Source organism: Pleurodeles waltl, chromosome 2_1 (assembly GCF_031143425.1).
Source record: "Pleurodeles waltl isolate 20211129_DDA chromosome 2_1, aPleWal1.hap1.20221129, whole genome shotgun sequence".
NCBI lineage: Eukaryota > Metazoa > Chordata > Amphibia > Caudata > Salamandridae > Pleurodeles > Pleurodeles waltl.
Window position 1 is genome coordinate 165,441,254 of NC_090438.1, and position 15,295 is coordinate 165,456,548.

At 49.3% G+C, this 15,295-nt stretch overlaps 1 protein-coding gene across 2 annotated transcripts in view; it reads left to right on the plus strand.

Moving 5' to 3' along the window:
• THOC2 (THO complex subunit 2) overlaps positions 1-15,295 on the plus strand; it is a 900,323-nt gene that overhangs the window by 207,905 nt on the left and 677,123 nt on the right. For both annotated transcript variants that reach the window (XM_069211944.1, XM_069211952.1), the window contains exon 13: positions 9,352-9,396. In XM_069211944.1, the coding sequence (XP_069068045.1) occupies positions 9,352-9,396 (45 nt within the window). The remainder of the gene's footprint in view (positions 1-9,351; positions 9,397-15,295) is intronic.

Sequence of the window (15,295 nt, forward strand, 5' to 3'; positions counted from 1 at the left end):
TTCACAATAAAATGTACACTGGCATCAGCTAGGACCACCTTTGGGGTGGTCCTAGCTGGGGTAGTGACGCCTCCCTGTTTTCCCTAATTTTCCCGTCTGACTTCTTGACAAAAATGGGGCTTTGTCTGGGGAAGAGGGGGCAACATTTCCACTAGCTGGAGATTGTAATGACCTACTACCAGCCTATGTATTAATATGGCTAACCTGTAGGCGTGTAAAAGGTTTGGAGTTGATAATGACAGACTCGCACACCATGTATATAATATGGGTACACTGCACTTAAAATGTCTAAGAATAGACTTAGACACTGTAGGGACATATTTCTCATGCAGCCATGCCCTTACTTGTGGTATAGCGCTCCCTGCCTTAGGGCTGTAAGGCCTGCTGGAGGGGTGACCTATCTATGCCTCAGGCAGTGGTTTCTGGGCATGGCACCCTGAGAGGGGTGCCATGTCGACTTTGCCTTTTCCTCTCCACCAGCACACACAAGCTGCAAAGACAGTGTGAATATGCTTGTTGAGGGGTCCCCCAGGGTGGCATAATACATGCTGCAACCCTTGGGGACCTTTCCTGCTCACAGGCCCTTTGGTTACATTGGCACCTCTTAAAAGCGACTTAACTGCGTACCAGGGGTGTGCCAGTTGTGAAAACAAAAGTACAGTTTTAGGAAACTAAGTCAGCATCAATAGAAGGCAAACAGTGGATGGGTAACTGCAACAAGGGCCAGTTTTCTATATCCCACATTGGCACATCAACCTTGGTTAACAACACTTTTGGATCTGTCTCTAGTCCCTCATGGGAAACTACCCAACAGACCGGACCCTCTCACTGAGTTAAGGTCTGATCCGACATCCAGACCCCAGAACGCTCAGTCTTGCCGTATGGTTCCGGAAGTCATAGAGTTTAATTTGAGTCTTCCCTCAAAATGTATGGAACCTTTTAGGGAGCGATGTAAACCTACAACTAGACAGTGTTATACAGCAAAATGGAAACGTTTTGTCTGTTACTGTCAACCTAAATACATTGACCCACTCAAAGCCTCAGTTCAAGACATTGTTATCTGTTGCATTTGCAAAAGGCAAACTTAGCTTACTCATCTATTCTGCTCCATTTGGCAGCTAAAGCTGCTTACCTCCTAAACAGACAACATATTTCTTCGTTTAGAATTCCAGTTATCAAAGTCTTCATGGAAGGCCTCATGAGTAATTCCACCCAGGGTTCCTCCAGCGCTATCCTGGACCCTTAATGTTGTACTTGCTAGGCTCATGGGTCTACCATTTGAGCCTGTGCGTACCTGTCCTGTATAATTTCTATCCTGGAAAGTAGCTTTTCTAGTAGCTATTCTTCCCTATGACGTGTAAGTGAACTCCAAGCTCTAACTTTAGAAGAAACATTCTTTTAATTACACAGAGATGGGCCGCCACAGATGACATCAGACATCAAATGGACAACGGCGAAACCTCAGCCCTCATCCTCCTCGACCTATCAGCCGCCTTTGACACCGTCTGCCACCGCACCCTACTGACCCGCCTCCAGGAAGCCGGCATCCAAGATAAAGCCCTCCACTGGATCTCATCCTTCCTCTCCGACAGAACGCAGAGAGTCCGTCTCTCCCCTTTCCGCTCCAAAGCCACCAACCTCATCTGCGGCGTCCCCCAAGGATCCTCCCTCAGCCCTACGTTGTTCAACGTCTACATGGCCCCCCTCGCTCAACTGGCCCGCCAACATCATCTCAGCATCATCTCCTACGCCGACGACACCCAGCTCGTCCTCTCCCTGACCAAAGACCCGCTCACCGCCAAAACAAACCTCCACGAGGGACTAAAATCCATCGCCGATTGGATGAACAACAGTCGCCTGAAACTCAACTCCGACAAGACGGAAGTCCTCATCCTCTGGCGCACTCCCTCGGCCTGGAACGACTCATGGTGGCCCTCCGTCCTCGGACCCCCGCCCACCCCTGCCAGCCACGCAAGAAACCTCGGCTTCATCCTGGACTCCGACCTCACCATGTCCAAACAGGTCAGCGCCGTCTCCTCCTCCTGTTTCAACACCCTTCGAATGCTCCGCAGAATCTTCAAGTGGATTCCAACAGAAACCAGAAAGACGGTGACCCAAGCCCTCGTCAGCAGCAGACTTGACTACGGCAACGCACTCTACACAGGCATCCCAACCAAAGACATCAAACGACTCCAACGTATCCAAAATGCCTCCGCCCGACTGATCCTCGACATACCCCGCCGAAGTCACATCTCCCCTCACCTAAAGGAACTCCACTGGCTCCCGGTAGACAAGAGGATCACCTTTAAACTCCTGACCCACGCTCACAAGGCACTTCACAACACCGGACCCTCCTACCTCAACACCAGACTTAACTTCTACACTCCAACACGTCAACTCCGATCCGCCAACCTCGCCCTCGCCATCGTACCCCGAATCCAGCGCAAGACATCCGGCGGCAGATCCTTCTCCTTCCTCGCCGCCAAGACCTGGAACTCTCTCCCCACATCTCTTCGCCAGACCCAGGACCTCCTCGCATTCAGAAGGCTCCTCAAGACCTGGCTCTTCGACCGCTAAATCAGCAGCGCTCTCCCCCCCCCCCCCCCCTCAGCGCCTCGAAACCCTGACGGGTACATAGCGCGCTTTATAAATGCTATGATTGATTGATTGATTGATTGGTAGCTCTTTGAATAAGCCCTAAGTTCCTTTCAAAAGTAGTTTCACCATTCCACATCTATCAGTTGAGTTAACAGTCTATTTCCCACAACCAGACTCTGTTGCAGAGAGAGCTCTTCACACACTAGATGTTAAAAGGGCTCTTATGTAGTGCATTGACTTGACCAAACAGTTTAGGAAGTCCTTTTGTAGCATTTTCAATGCCTCATAAAGGTAATCCAATATAAAAAAATGGCATACCCAGATGGATAGTGAAATATATTCAGACTTGCTTTTTGAAAGCCAAAAGGCAGTTACCTATTACTCCCAGAGCACATTTACCCAGACAAAAAGGGTGCTTCCATGGCCTTTTAAGGGAACATCCCAATAGAAGACGTATGTAAAGGTGCTACTTGGTCTACACCACTTAAATTTACTAAACACTGGTGGAAAGTACCCTCTTTTCGGCATGGCTACCCTCACCTTTTGCCTGCTGTCAGTGTTTTGACTATGTTCACTGGGATCCTGCTAACCAGAATCCCAGTGACTGTGCTCTTTCCTTCTTAATTTGATTGCTTAGGACTTAGCACACAACACAATTGGCATACTGGTGTCCCATATATCTCCCTAGTATATGGTACTTAGATACCCAGGACATTGGGGCACCAGGGGATTCCCATGGGCTGCAGCATGTATTTTGCCACCCATGGGAGCCCATGCACAATGTGTCTGCATGCCTGGCATTGCAGCCTGTGTGAAAGTGCATGCACCATTTCACTACAGGTCACTGAACCAGGTTACTGTAAGTCAACGCTATGGTAGGTCCTCCTACCCAGAGGGCAGGGTGCAGGTACCTGTGTGAGGGCACCCATGCATGAGCAGAGGTGCCCCTACATACTCCAGCCCCATTACACTGGACGTCTTGAGTGCAGGGAAGCCATTTTACCCGTGTACTGGACACTACCTGTGTCCACCTACATAATGGTAACTCCGAACCTGGGCATGTTTGGTATCAAACAGGTCTGAATCATACCCTCAATACTGTTGCCAGTATTGGTGTATGATTCCATGCACTCTGGGGGCTCCTTAGAGGACCCCCAGCATTGCTCATACTGGTCGTCTGGGGTTTTCCAGGTAGCCTGCACTGCTGCCACTCCTCAGACAGAATTCTGCCCTCCTGCTGCTTGACTAGCTCAGGCAGGGGAAGGCAGAACAAAGTATTTCCTTTCTCCTGTGTAAATAGGTGTTGCAGGGCTTGGGAGGGGTAGGCTCCCCAAGCCACTGGTATGCTTTGAAGGGCACATTTGGTGCTCTCCTTGGATAAACCAGTTTGCACCAGTCCAGGGACTCCCAGTCCCTGTTCTGGAGCAAAACTGGACAATTGAAAAGGGAGTGACCACTCCCCTGTCCATCACCACCCCATGGTTGGTGCCCAGCGCTGCTCCAGATGGCCACTTGATTCTTGCATCTTGAATCTAAGGTGGGCAGATGCCCCTGATAGCATCTGAGTGGCCAGGTCAGGAAGGTGTTGTCACAGCTCCCTCCTGATAGGTGGTCAACCAGTTAGGTGACCAATCCCCCTTCCTGGGCTATTTAGGGTCTCCCTCTTGGGTTGGTTCTCAGATTCGATGTGAAAGATTCCAGCAGGACTCCTGTGCATTGTTTACTTAATCTTCTGGCCACCTGGGACTGCAACTTGACCCTCCAGGAACCAACATTCTTCAACTCCAGCAACGTCTCGGCAACATTGTTTCTCCAGCAACTTCCAGCAACTGCAAAATTTCCTTGGCCGTGCATCCTCTGAGGGCAACAAGTCTTCAGCCTGCACAACGAGTAAAAAGAAATCTCTCTTGGAGTGAAGGAGTTACTCCCCTGCATCCGCAGCCACCAACTGCAACAACGACTGGCTGCATGAATTATCTCTCTCTACCTGAACTCCGTGGATCTTGCATCACAGATGATGGTCTGGATTGGTCCCCTTGGTCCTCTACCAGCTGTCCAACTTTGCAGATGGTAAACCCTTGAGACTCCGTGCAGGACAGTACCCCTGTGCACCTCGACTCTTGCAGCTACCACGGCTTGTTTGTTTGTTGCTTTTCCAAGGGATCTTCGGGCTCCTTGTAGCCCTGGCCCCCAGCACTCCTTCCTGCACAGCACAGTCTCCTGCTGTAGGAAGTTGGCTCTGTATGCACTATTTCAAAGTAAGGAATAGTATGCACAGAGTCCAAGGGTTCCCCTTAGAGGTAAGATAGTGGCAAAAAGAGATAATACTAATGCTCTATTTTGTGGTAGTGTGGTCGAGCAGTAGGCTTATCCAAGGAGTAGTGTTAAGCATTTGTTGTACATACACACAGGCAATAAATGAGGAACACACACAGACAAATCCAGGCCAATAGGTTTTGTTATAGAAAAATATATTTTCTTAGTTTATTTTAAGAACCACAGGTTCAAATTCTACATGTAATGTCTCATTTGAAAGGTATTGCAGGTTAGGAACTTTGAATAATTACAGTAGCATATATACTTTTCACATAAAACACAAATAGCTGTTTTAAAAGTGGACACAGTGCAATTTTCACAGTTCCTGGGGGAGGTAAGTTATTGTTAGTTTCAACAGGTAAGTAAATCACTTACAAGTCTCAGGTTTGGGTCCAAGGTAGCCCACCGTTGGGGGTTCAGAGCAACCCCAAAGTTACCACACCAGCAGCTCAGGGCCGGTCCGGTGCAGAGGTCAAAGAGGTGCCCCAAAACACATAGGCGTCAATGGAGAGAAGGGGGTGCCCCGGTTCCAGTCTGCCAGCAGGTAAGTACCCGCGTCTTCGGAGGGCAGACCAGGGGGGTTTTGTAGTGCACCGGGGGGGGACACAAGTCAGCACAAAAAGTACACCCTCAGTAGCGCGGGGGCAGCCGGGTGCAGTGTGCAAACACGCGTCGGGTTTTCTGTAGGTTTCAATGGGAGACCAAGGGGTCTCTTCAGCGGTGCAGGCAGGCAAGGGGGGGGGCTCCTCGGGGTAGCCACCACCTGGGCAAGGGAGAGGGCCTCCTGGGGGTCACTCTTGCACAGAAGTTCCGTTCCTTCAGGTGCTGGGGGCTGCGGGTACAGGGTCTTTTCCAGCAGTCGGGACTTTAGGTTCAGGCAGTTGCGGTCAGGGGGAGCCTCGGGATTCCCTCTGCAGGCGTCGCTGTGGGGGCTCAGGGGGGACAACTTTGGTTACTCACGGTCTCTGAGTCGCCGGAGGGTCCTCCCTGAGGTGTTGGTTCTCCACCAGTCGAGTCGGGGTCGCTGGGTGCAGTGTTGCAAGTCTCACGCTTCTTGCGGGGATTTGCAGGGGTCTTTAAATCGGCTCCTCTGTAACAAAGTTGCAGTCTTTTTGGAGCAGTGCCGCTGTCCTCGGGAGTTTCTGGTCTTTCTTGAAGCAGGGCAGTCCTCTGAGGATTCAGAGGTCGCTGGTCCTTGGGAAAGCGTCGCTGGAGCAGGTTTCTTTGGAAGGCAGAAGACAGGCCGGTAGGTCTGGGGCCAAAGCAGTTGGTGTCTACTTTTCTTCCTCTGCAGGGGTCTTTCAGCTCAGCAGTCCTCTTCTTCTTGTAAGTTGCAGGAATCTAAATTCTTAGGTTCAGGGGAGCCCTTAAATACTAAATTTAAGGGCGTGTTTAGGTCTGGGGGGTTAGTAGCCAATGGCTACTAGCCCTGAGGATGGGTACACCCTCTTTGTGCCTCCTCCCAAGGGTAGGGGGTCACTTTCCTATCCCTATTGGGGGAATCCTCCTTCTACAAGATGGAGGATTTCTAAAAGTCAGTCACCTCAGCTCAGGACACCTTAGGGGCTGTCCTGACTGGCCAGTGACTCCTCCTTGTTTTTCTCATTATCTCTCCTGGACTTGCCGCCAAAAGTGGGGGCTGTGTCCAGGGGGCGGGCATCTCCACTAGCTGGAGTGCCCTGGGGCATTGTAACACGAAGCTTGAGCCTTTGAAGCTCACTGCAAGGTGTTACAGTTCCTGCAGGGGGGAGGTGTGAAGCACCTCCACCCAGAGCAGGCTTTGTTTCTGTCCTCAGAGGGCACAAAGGCTCTCACCGCATGAGGTCAGAAACTCGTCTCTCAGCAGCAGGCTGGCACAGACCAGTCAGTCCTGCACTGAACAATTGGGTAAAATACAGGGGGCATCTCTAAGATGCCCTCTGTGTGCATTTTTTAATAAATCCAACACTGGTATCAGTGTGGGTTTTTTATTCTGAGAAGTTTGATACTAAACTTCCCAGTATTCAGTGTAGCCATTATGGAGCTGTGGAGTTCGTTTTTGACAGACTCCCAGACCATATACTCTTATGGCTACCCTGCACTTACAATGTCTAAGGTTTTGCTTAGACACTGTAGGGGCATAGTGCTCATGCACTGGTGCCCTCACCTATGGTATAGTGCACCCTGCCTTAGGGCTGTAAGGCCTACTAGAGGGGTGACTTATCTATACTGCATAGGCAGTGTGAGGTTGGCATGGCACCCTGAGGGGAGTGCCATGTCGACTTACTCGTTTTGTTCTCATCAGCACACACAAGCTGGCAAGCAGTGTGTCTGTGCTGAGTGAGGGGTCCCGAGGGTGGCATAAGATATGCTGCAGCCCTTAGAGACCTTCCCTGGCATCAGGGCCCTTGGTACCAGGGGTACCAGTTACAAGGGACTTACCTGGATGCCAGGGTGTGCCAATTGTGGAATCCAAAGTACATTTTAGGTGAAAGAACACTGGTGCTGGGGCCTGGTTAGCAGGGTCCCAGCACACTTCTCAGTCAAGTCAGCATCAGTATCAGGCAAAAAGTGGGGGGTAACTGCAACAGGGAGCCATTTCTTTACACCTGCCTGCTGCTCCAGCGACGTGGGACTCCTCTTCAGGTGTGCTAAATGGGCCGCACTGCGACTTCTGTGCCTACTGGTCATGGGTCGTCTGTGGGGGTGCTGGTCCTCTTCAGCCTTGTAAAACCCTCTTCTCCGACTCTTGCATTTGCCAAAGCTTGTTGGTGGTTTTCCAGCACCACTGACTGACTGCATCACGACCGCCGATGTGGGACATCACTTGCATCACTTCTGGAACTCCTCTTGTGCACCTGTACTGCACTGCTGACTTTCTTCATCCACTGTCGACCTGGTCCTCCATCCACAGAAGGGTAGGTAGTGACTTCTGCCACAGTCTTCCCCTCCAACTCAAACTGGATTTGGTCCCCTTCTTTTGCAGGTCCTCTTCTGTCAGGGTTCACCTTTGGTTTCTTCCAGTCTTGTCGGGGTCTTGCACAGTCCTTTTCCAAAGTCCTCCTGTTGGTTTTGGGGAAAACCAAGTACTTACCTATTTTTCTCGTGGTAGCTGAAGGGCACCCTGGTACTTACCTCTTCGGGGTCCCAGTTCCTCCAGCTCCCCTCTACTGGTTGCACTTCCTTTGGGGACTGCCTTTCATATTCTGCTTTTTTAGTATATGGTTTGGCCCTCTTCCATTGCTTTTACCAATGCCTATTGCTTTCTATGCTTTTTCCTGATTGCTAATGTGTATATAATAGTGTTTAATTACCTATAGTCTGGGTATTGCTTGTACAGTATTTTAGTATTTGTGTTACCATAATAAAGCACCTTTATTTTTGTAACGCTGTGTGGTTGTTTCATGTGTGACAGTTCTGTGTGGCTATAGTGGTATTGCATAAGCTTTGCATGTCTCCTAGATAAGTCTTAGTTGCTCATCCACAGCTACCTCTAGAGAGCTATGGCTTCCTAGACACTGCCTACACTTCAGTAATAGGTGATACCTGGTATAAGGTGATAACACCATAGGTGTTCACCACACACCATGCTAACTTCCTACAAACACTCTTGTGTAGATGTTTTAGCACGTCAGCAAGCTAATGTTGGCCAAACAATGCTCAGGACACTTTCTCAAGCAACTCATACTTCTGCGGGCTAGCCACCTCCTACTTGGGAGGGGGATTTACAGTCTATGCAAAGCATCGGTATCTATAGCCACATGTGCCATAGAACGGAAAATATTACCTAGTAGACATCTGTTCGTGGCATGTAGTGCTGTGGATTCATATGTATCCTTCCTTCTCCCCGGACGCCTGTGGACGTTGTAGTTGCATGCCTAAATAAAGATTGTGTACATGTAAATACACTGCATGGGCCTCTTTCTCTTTACTCTCTATTTGCTCCTTACCTCACCTGCATGTGGGAAAACAAATCAAACAAAGGACTTGGTACCCATGCACAGTATCACCGAGAGGAGGAGTCACTTCGTCTTGCGAATCAAAAAGATTCTTCTAACCAAATCATCTTGCAACCTTCTGGACCCAAACTAGATGGCAGGCTTATGCAAAGCATGTGAATCTACAGCACTACATGCCACGAGCAGAAGCCTATTCGGTAAGTAAAGTTTTCCTTTCTCCAAACTTTAGTTAGGAGATAAGTCGACAGGTCAATCTTGCGGCTTATATGTAAGACAGGCAAATAAAAAACAGTGTTTAATTTCATTTTTTATGCTTCTTTAAAAGGGTGTTGTTTTTTTTTTTTCATTTGCTTTCATAATTTTTCATCTATTTGAATCACTTGTACTGAGAGATAATTGGCGATCTGAATACATTTTCCATGAGGGAATACAGACAAAGTTAACTCTGTCATGAGTTCTTTTTGTAGTGTTCCAAAATCTGTCTTTTTTTGTTTTATAGTTTCAATCCGATGGATGCAGCAGACCAGAAGATAAAGAAAAGTTGGTTAGTTTTTTTTCTTCTTTTTTTATTATGGAAGCAATCCAATATAGCCTTTGAACCTCATGCTAAATAATTATAGGGTTGCTATATGCTCAGATTATCTTTAATTGATTGTGATTTAAAACTTTCTTATTGTGGGAATGATCTTTTCTCATGGATGAGTAGTGGGAATCCCAGTGATTGTCATTGGTTAGACACATTTCAAGTATTCCTCCCATCACTGTTTTTGTTTTTGATGCACTGCTCTTAGTGGCAAGGGCATGCCCAGACACATTGGACCCAAGCTGGATGCGCTACTGGAACCAAGCTACCCCTGAGCACCAGTCGGGTTGTGGGTGGGATGACAAACCGGCCTTGGGTTAGTTGTGTTCCAGGTCAGGGAGGACCTGGCCTGGCAGTTTGGGCTGGACTGTTCATTTTGAAGCAGGGTCAAGACTGATTTACACAAGGCTTGTTCCAAACTGAGGTTGCATTGTGATCATAAGAACAATGGTTTGGAATGCTTACCCAGGCTATTGCCAGTGTTTAGACAAATTGTGAGTATTCCATTCACCTTTTGTATTTTTTAAATAATTTCTTTATTAGAGTTTTTATCAATTTTCACAGTTAACGATAAGACATCCATGGTTCACATACATTGACAAATTGTAATCTTAACTGTAGGAAGCTGGCGTGGTGTGTGTTGGGTACCTAAGATACTTACACCTTATACCAGGTCCAGGTATCCCCTCTTAGTGAAGTGTACGCAGTGTCTAGAATCCAGTCTCTGTAAAGGTAGCTGTGGGTGAGCAGCCAAAGCTTATCTAGGAGACATGCAAAGTTCATGCAATACCACTAGTCACACAGCACTTACACACAAGAAAGGAAACACTCAGTTGTTCCAAAATAAAGGTACTTTACTTTTAGAACATAATACCACAAAACACTAGAAAGGCAACCCTCCAATAAGGAGTAAGTAATACACTAAATGTATACACTAGTAATCAGAAATAGACATAGAAAAAGTTAGAAAACAATGCATATAGCAAAAACCAATAGTGACCCTGAAGGAGCACAAACCATATATTAAAGAAAATGGAATGAGAATACAGGACTCCTGTAGGAAGTTGGCTCTGTATGTGCTATTTTAAAGTAAGGAATAGCATGCACAGAGTCCAAGGGTTCCCCTTAGAGGTAAAATAGTGGTAAAAAGAGATAATACTAATGCTCTATTTTGTGGTAGTGTGGTCGAGCAGTAGGCTTATCCAAGGAGTAGTGTTAAGCATTTGTTGTACATACACATAGACAATAAATGAGGTACACACACTCAGAGACAAATCCAGCCAATAGGTTTTGTATAGAAAAATATCTTTTCTTAGTTTATTTTAAGAACCACAGGTTCAAATTTAACCTGTAATATCTTGTTTGAAAGGTATTGCAGGTAAGTACATTAGGAACTTTGAATCATTTCAATTGCATATATACTTTTCAAGTTATTCACAAATAGCTATTTTAAAAGTGGACACTTAGTGCAATTTTCACAGTTCCTGGGGGAGGTAAGTTTTTGTTAGTTTTACCAGGTAAGTACGACACTTACAGGGTTCAGTTCTTGGTCCAAGGTAGCCCACCATTGGGGGTTCAGAGCAACCCCAAAGTTACCACACCAGCAGCTCAGGGCTGGTCAGGTGCAGAGTTCAAAGTGGTGCCCAAAACGCATAGGCTTCAATGGAGAGAAGGGGGTGCCCCGGTTCCAGTCTGCCAGCAGGTAAGTACCCGCGTCTTCGGAGGGCAGACCAGGGGGGTTTTGTAGGGCACCGGGGGGGACACAAGCCCACACAGAAATTTCACCCTCAGCGGCGCGGGGGCGGCCGGGTGCAGTGTTAGAACAAGCGTCGGGTTCGCAATGGAAGTCAATGAGAGATCAAGGGATCTCTTCAGCGCTGCAGGCAGGCAAGGGGGGGCTTCCTCGGGGAAACCTCCACTTGGGCAAGGGAGAGGGACTCCTGGGGGTCACTTCTGCAGTGAAAGTCCGGTCCTTCAGGTCCTGGGGGCTGTGGGTGCGCAGGGTCTTTTCCAGGCGTCGGGACTTAGGTTTCAGAGAGTCGCGGTCAGGGGAAGCCTCGGGATTCCCTCTGCAGGCGGCGCTGTGGGGGCTCAGGGGGGACAGGTTTTGGTACTCACAGTCGTAGAGTAGTCCGGGGGTCCTCCCTGAAGTGTTGGTTCTCCACCAGCCGAGTCGGGGTCGCCGGGTGCAGTGTTGCAAGTCTCACGCTTCTTGCGGGGAGATTGCAGGGTTCTTTAAAGCTGCTCCTTTGGATAAAGTTGCAGTCTTTTTGGAGCAGGTCCGCTGTCCTCAGGAGTTTCTTGTCGTCGTCGAAGCAGGGCAGTCCTCAGAGGATTCAGAGGTCGCTGGTCCCTTTGGAAGGCGTCGCTGGAGCAGAGTTCTTTGGAAGGCAGGAGACAGGCCGGTGAGTTTCTGGAGCCAAGGCAGTTGTTGTCTTCTGGTCTTCCTCTGCAGGGGTTTTCAGCTAGGCAGTCCTTCTTGTTGTTGTTGCAGGAATCTAGTTTCTAGGTTCAGGGAGAGCCCTTAAATACTAAATTTAAGGGCGTGTTTAGGTCTGGGGGGTTAGTAGCCAATGGCTACTAGCCCTGAGGGTGAGTACACCCTCTTTGTGCCTCCTCCCAAGGGGAGGGGGTCACATCCCTAATCCTATTGGGGGAATCCTCCATCTGCAAGATGGAGGATTTCTAAAAGTTAGAGTCACCTCAGCTCAGGACACCTTAGGGGCTGTCCTGACTGGCCAGTGACTCCTCCCTGTTATTCTCATTATTTTCTCCGGCCTTGCCGCCAAAAGTGGAGGCCGAGGCCGGAGGGGGCGGGCAACTCTACTAGCTGGAGTGTCCTGCGGTGCTGTGACAAAGGGGTGAGCCTTTGAGGCTCACCGCCAGGTGTTACAGCTCCTGCCTGGGGGAGGTGTTAGCATCTCCACCCAGTGCAGGCTTTGTTACTGGCCTCAGAGTGACAAAGGCACTCTCCCCATGGGGCCAGCAACATGTCTCTAGTGTGGCAGGCTGCTGGAACCAGTCAGCCTACACAGATAGTCGGTTAAGTTTCAGGGGGCACCTCTAAGGTGCCCTCTGTGGTGTATTTTACAATAAAATGTACACTGGCATCAGTGTGCATTTATTGTGTTGAGAAGTTTGATACCAAACTTCCCAGTTTTCAGTGTAGCCATTATGGTGCTGTGGAGTTCGTGTAAAACAGACTCCCAGACCATATACTCTTATGGCTACCCTGCACTTACAATGTCTAAGGTTTTGCTTAGACACTGTAGGGGCACAGTGCTCATGCACTGGTACCCTCACCCATGGTATAGTGCACCCTGCCTTAGGGCTGTAAGGCCTGCTAGAGGGGTGTCTTACCTATACTGCATAGGCAGTGAGAGGCTGGCATGGCACCCTGAGGGGAGTGCCATGTCGACTTACTCATTTTGTTCTCACTAGCACACACAAGCTGGTAAGCAGTGTGTCTGTGCTGGGTGAGGGGTCTCTAGGGTGGCATAATACATGCTGCAGCCCTTAGAGACCTTCCCTGGCATCAGGGCCCTTGGTACCAGAGGTACCAGTTACAAGGGACTTATCTGGGTGTCAGGGTGTGCCAATTGTGGAATCAAAAGTACAGGTTAGGGAAAGAACACTGGTGCTGGGGCCTGGTTAGCAGGCCTCAGCACACTTTCAATTCAAAACATAGCATCAGCAAAGGCAAAAAGTCAGGGGGTAACCATGCCAAGGAGGCATTTCCTTACAACTCCCCCCTAGGTAAGTGGAATGTATAGAGGGGAGCTGGGAGTACTAGAAAAAAAGAGGTAAGTAACACCATACCCCCCTGCGACCAGAAAAGCAGGAGTAAATCACTGGAATTCCCCCAAACCATCCAAAAGGAGGAAAAAGAAGAAAAGACACCCAGACAAGACTGCAAGAAACCAGCGGTGGATTCCTGGAGAAGAGGACCTGTGTAGAGAGGGGGACCAAGTCCAAAAGTCACAGAGGAGTCCAGGAAGAGTAGGAGCTACTACCCACCCTGCTGTAGTTGCAGGAGTTGGTCGACCGTGAAGAACATGTCATCACTGCCGCCCTGGAGCCGGACAAGAGTTCCTGATGATTGCAGATGATGTCCCACGCTGGAGTGAAGATTGCAGATGAGTGTTGGTGCAGGAATTCCACCAACAAGCCTTGGCAAAGGAAAACTCAAAGTTAGTGGAAAAGTGGTGCTGCCGGGACCAGCACAGCCCAGCCCAGGAGGACTCAACCCAGGTGGTGTAGTCACGGTGTACCCTCGGTGTCACAGAGAGGCTACAGGACCAGATGTAGATCCACAGAAGTCCCACAGGACGGGGACCTAGACATCACAGAAGGAGTCCATGCAGCATTACAGATAGGGTTCCCACGCCGCAGGAGAAAAACGAAGAGTAGATGAAGAGATTCAAACAGGCCTTGATAGCTGCAAGAAATGTGGTACACAGGGGTACTGTCCTGCGTGGAAAGGCAAGGGCTTACCTCCACCAAAGTTGGACAGCTGGCAGAGAGTCCAAGAGGACTACTCCCGACCACCACCCGTGATGCAGGATCCACGCTGCTCAAGATGAGGGGAGATCCACACAGGCGATCATCGTTTGCAGCAGGTGCCTGTGGATGCAGTGGAGTGACCCCCTTCACTCCAAGGGAGATACCTTCTTGGAGATACCTTCTTGTGGAGGCTGAAGAGTTGCTGTCTTCTGAGGGTGCATGGCTGGGGAAATGTTGCAAAGCTGGCAGGAGCTGTGGAAACAAAGTTGCAGAAGAGTCTTCTTTGTTGGTTGTGACGTCTGTATCTGGATGGTCCAGTCACAGTTCCAGTGGCCAGAAGTCGAAGTCGAGGTTGCAGAAGAATCTTGCTGGAGTCTTGCAAACCAAATCTGTGGACCCACCCAAGAGAGAGACCCTTTAATAGCCAGGCAAGCACCTATCAGGAGGGTGCCTCTGATGTCACCTGCCTGGCCTTGCCACTCAGATGCTCCCAGAGTTCCCTGCCAACCTTGGAAACAAGATGGCAGAACCCCGGGACCCTCTGGAGGAGCTCTGGGCCCCACCCCTGGGGTGGTGATTGACAGGGGAGTGGTCACTCCCCTTTCCATTGTCCAGTTTCGCGCCAGAGAAGGGCCTGCTTGTCCCTGAACCGGTATGGACTGTTGTAAGGAAATGCCTCCTTGGCATGGTTACCCCCTGACTTTTTGCCTTTGCTGATGCTATGTTTTGAATTGAAAGTGTGCTGAGGCCTGCTAACCAGGCCCCAGCACCAGTGTTCTTTCCCTAACCTGTACTTTTGATTCCACAATTGGCACACCCTGGCATCCAGATAAGTCCCTTGTAACTGGTACCTCTGGTACCAAGGGCCCTGATGCCAGGGAAGGTCTCTAAGGGCTGCAGCATGTATTATGCCACCCTAAGAGACCCCTCACTCAGCACAGACACACTGCTTACCAGCTTGTGTGTGCTAGTGAGAACAAACTGAGTAAGTCGACATGGCACTCCCCTCAGGGTGCCATGCCAGCCTCTCACTGCCTATGCAGTATAGGTAAGACACCCCTCTAGCAGGCCTTACAGCCCTAAGGCAGGGTGCACTATACCATAGGTGAGGGCACCAGTGCATGACCACTGTGCCCCTACAATGTCTAAGCAATACCTTAGACATTGTAAGTGCAGGGTAGCCATAAGAGTATATGGTCTGGGAGTCTGTTTTACACGAACTCCACAGCACCATAATGGCTACACTGAAAACTGGGAAGTTTGGTATCAAACTTCTCAGCACAATAAATGCACACTGATGCCAGTGTACATTTTATTGTAAAATACACCACAGAGGGCACCTTAGAGGTGCCCCCTG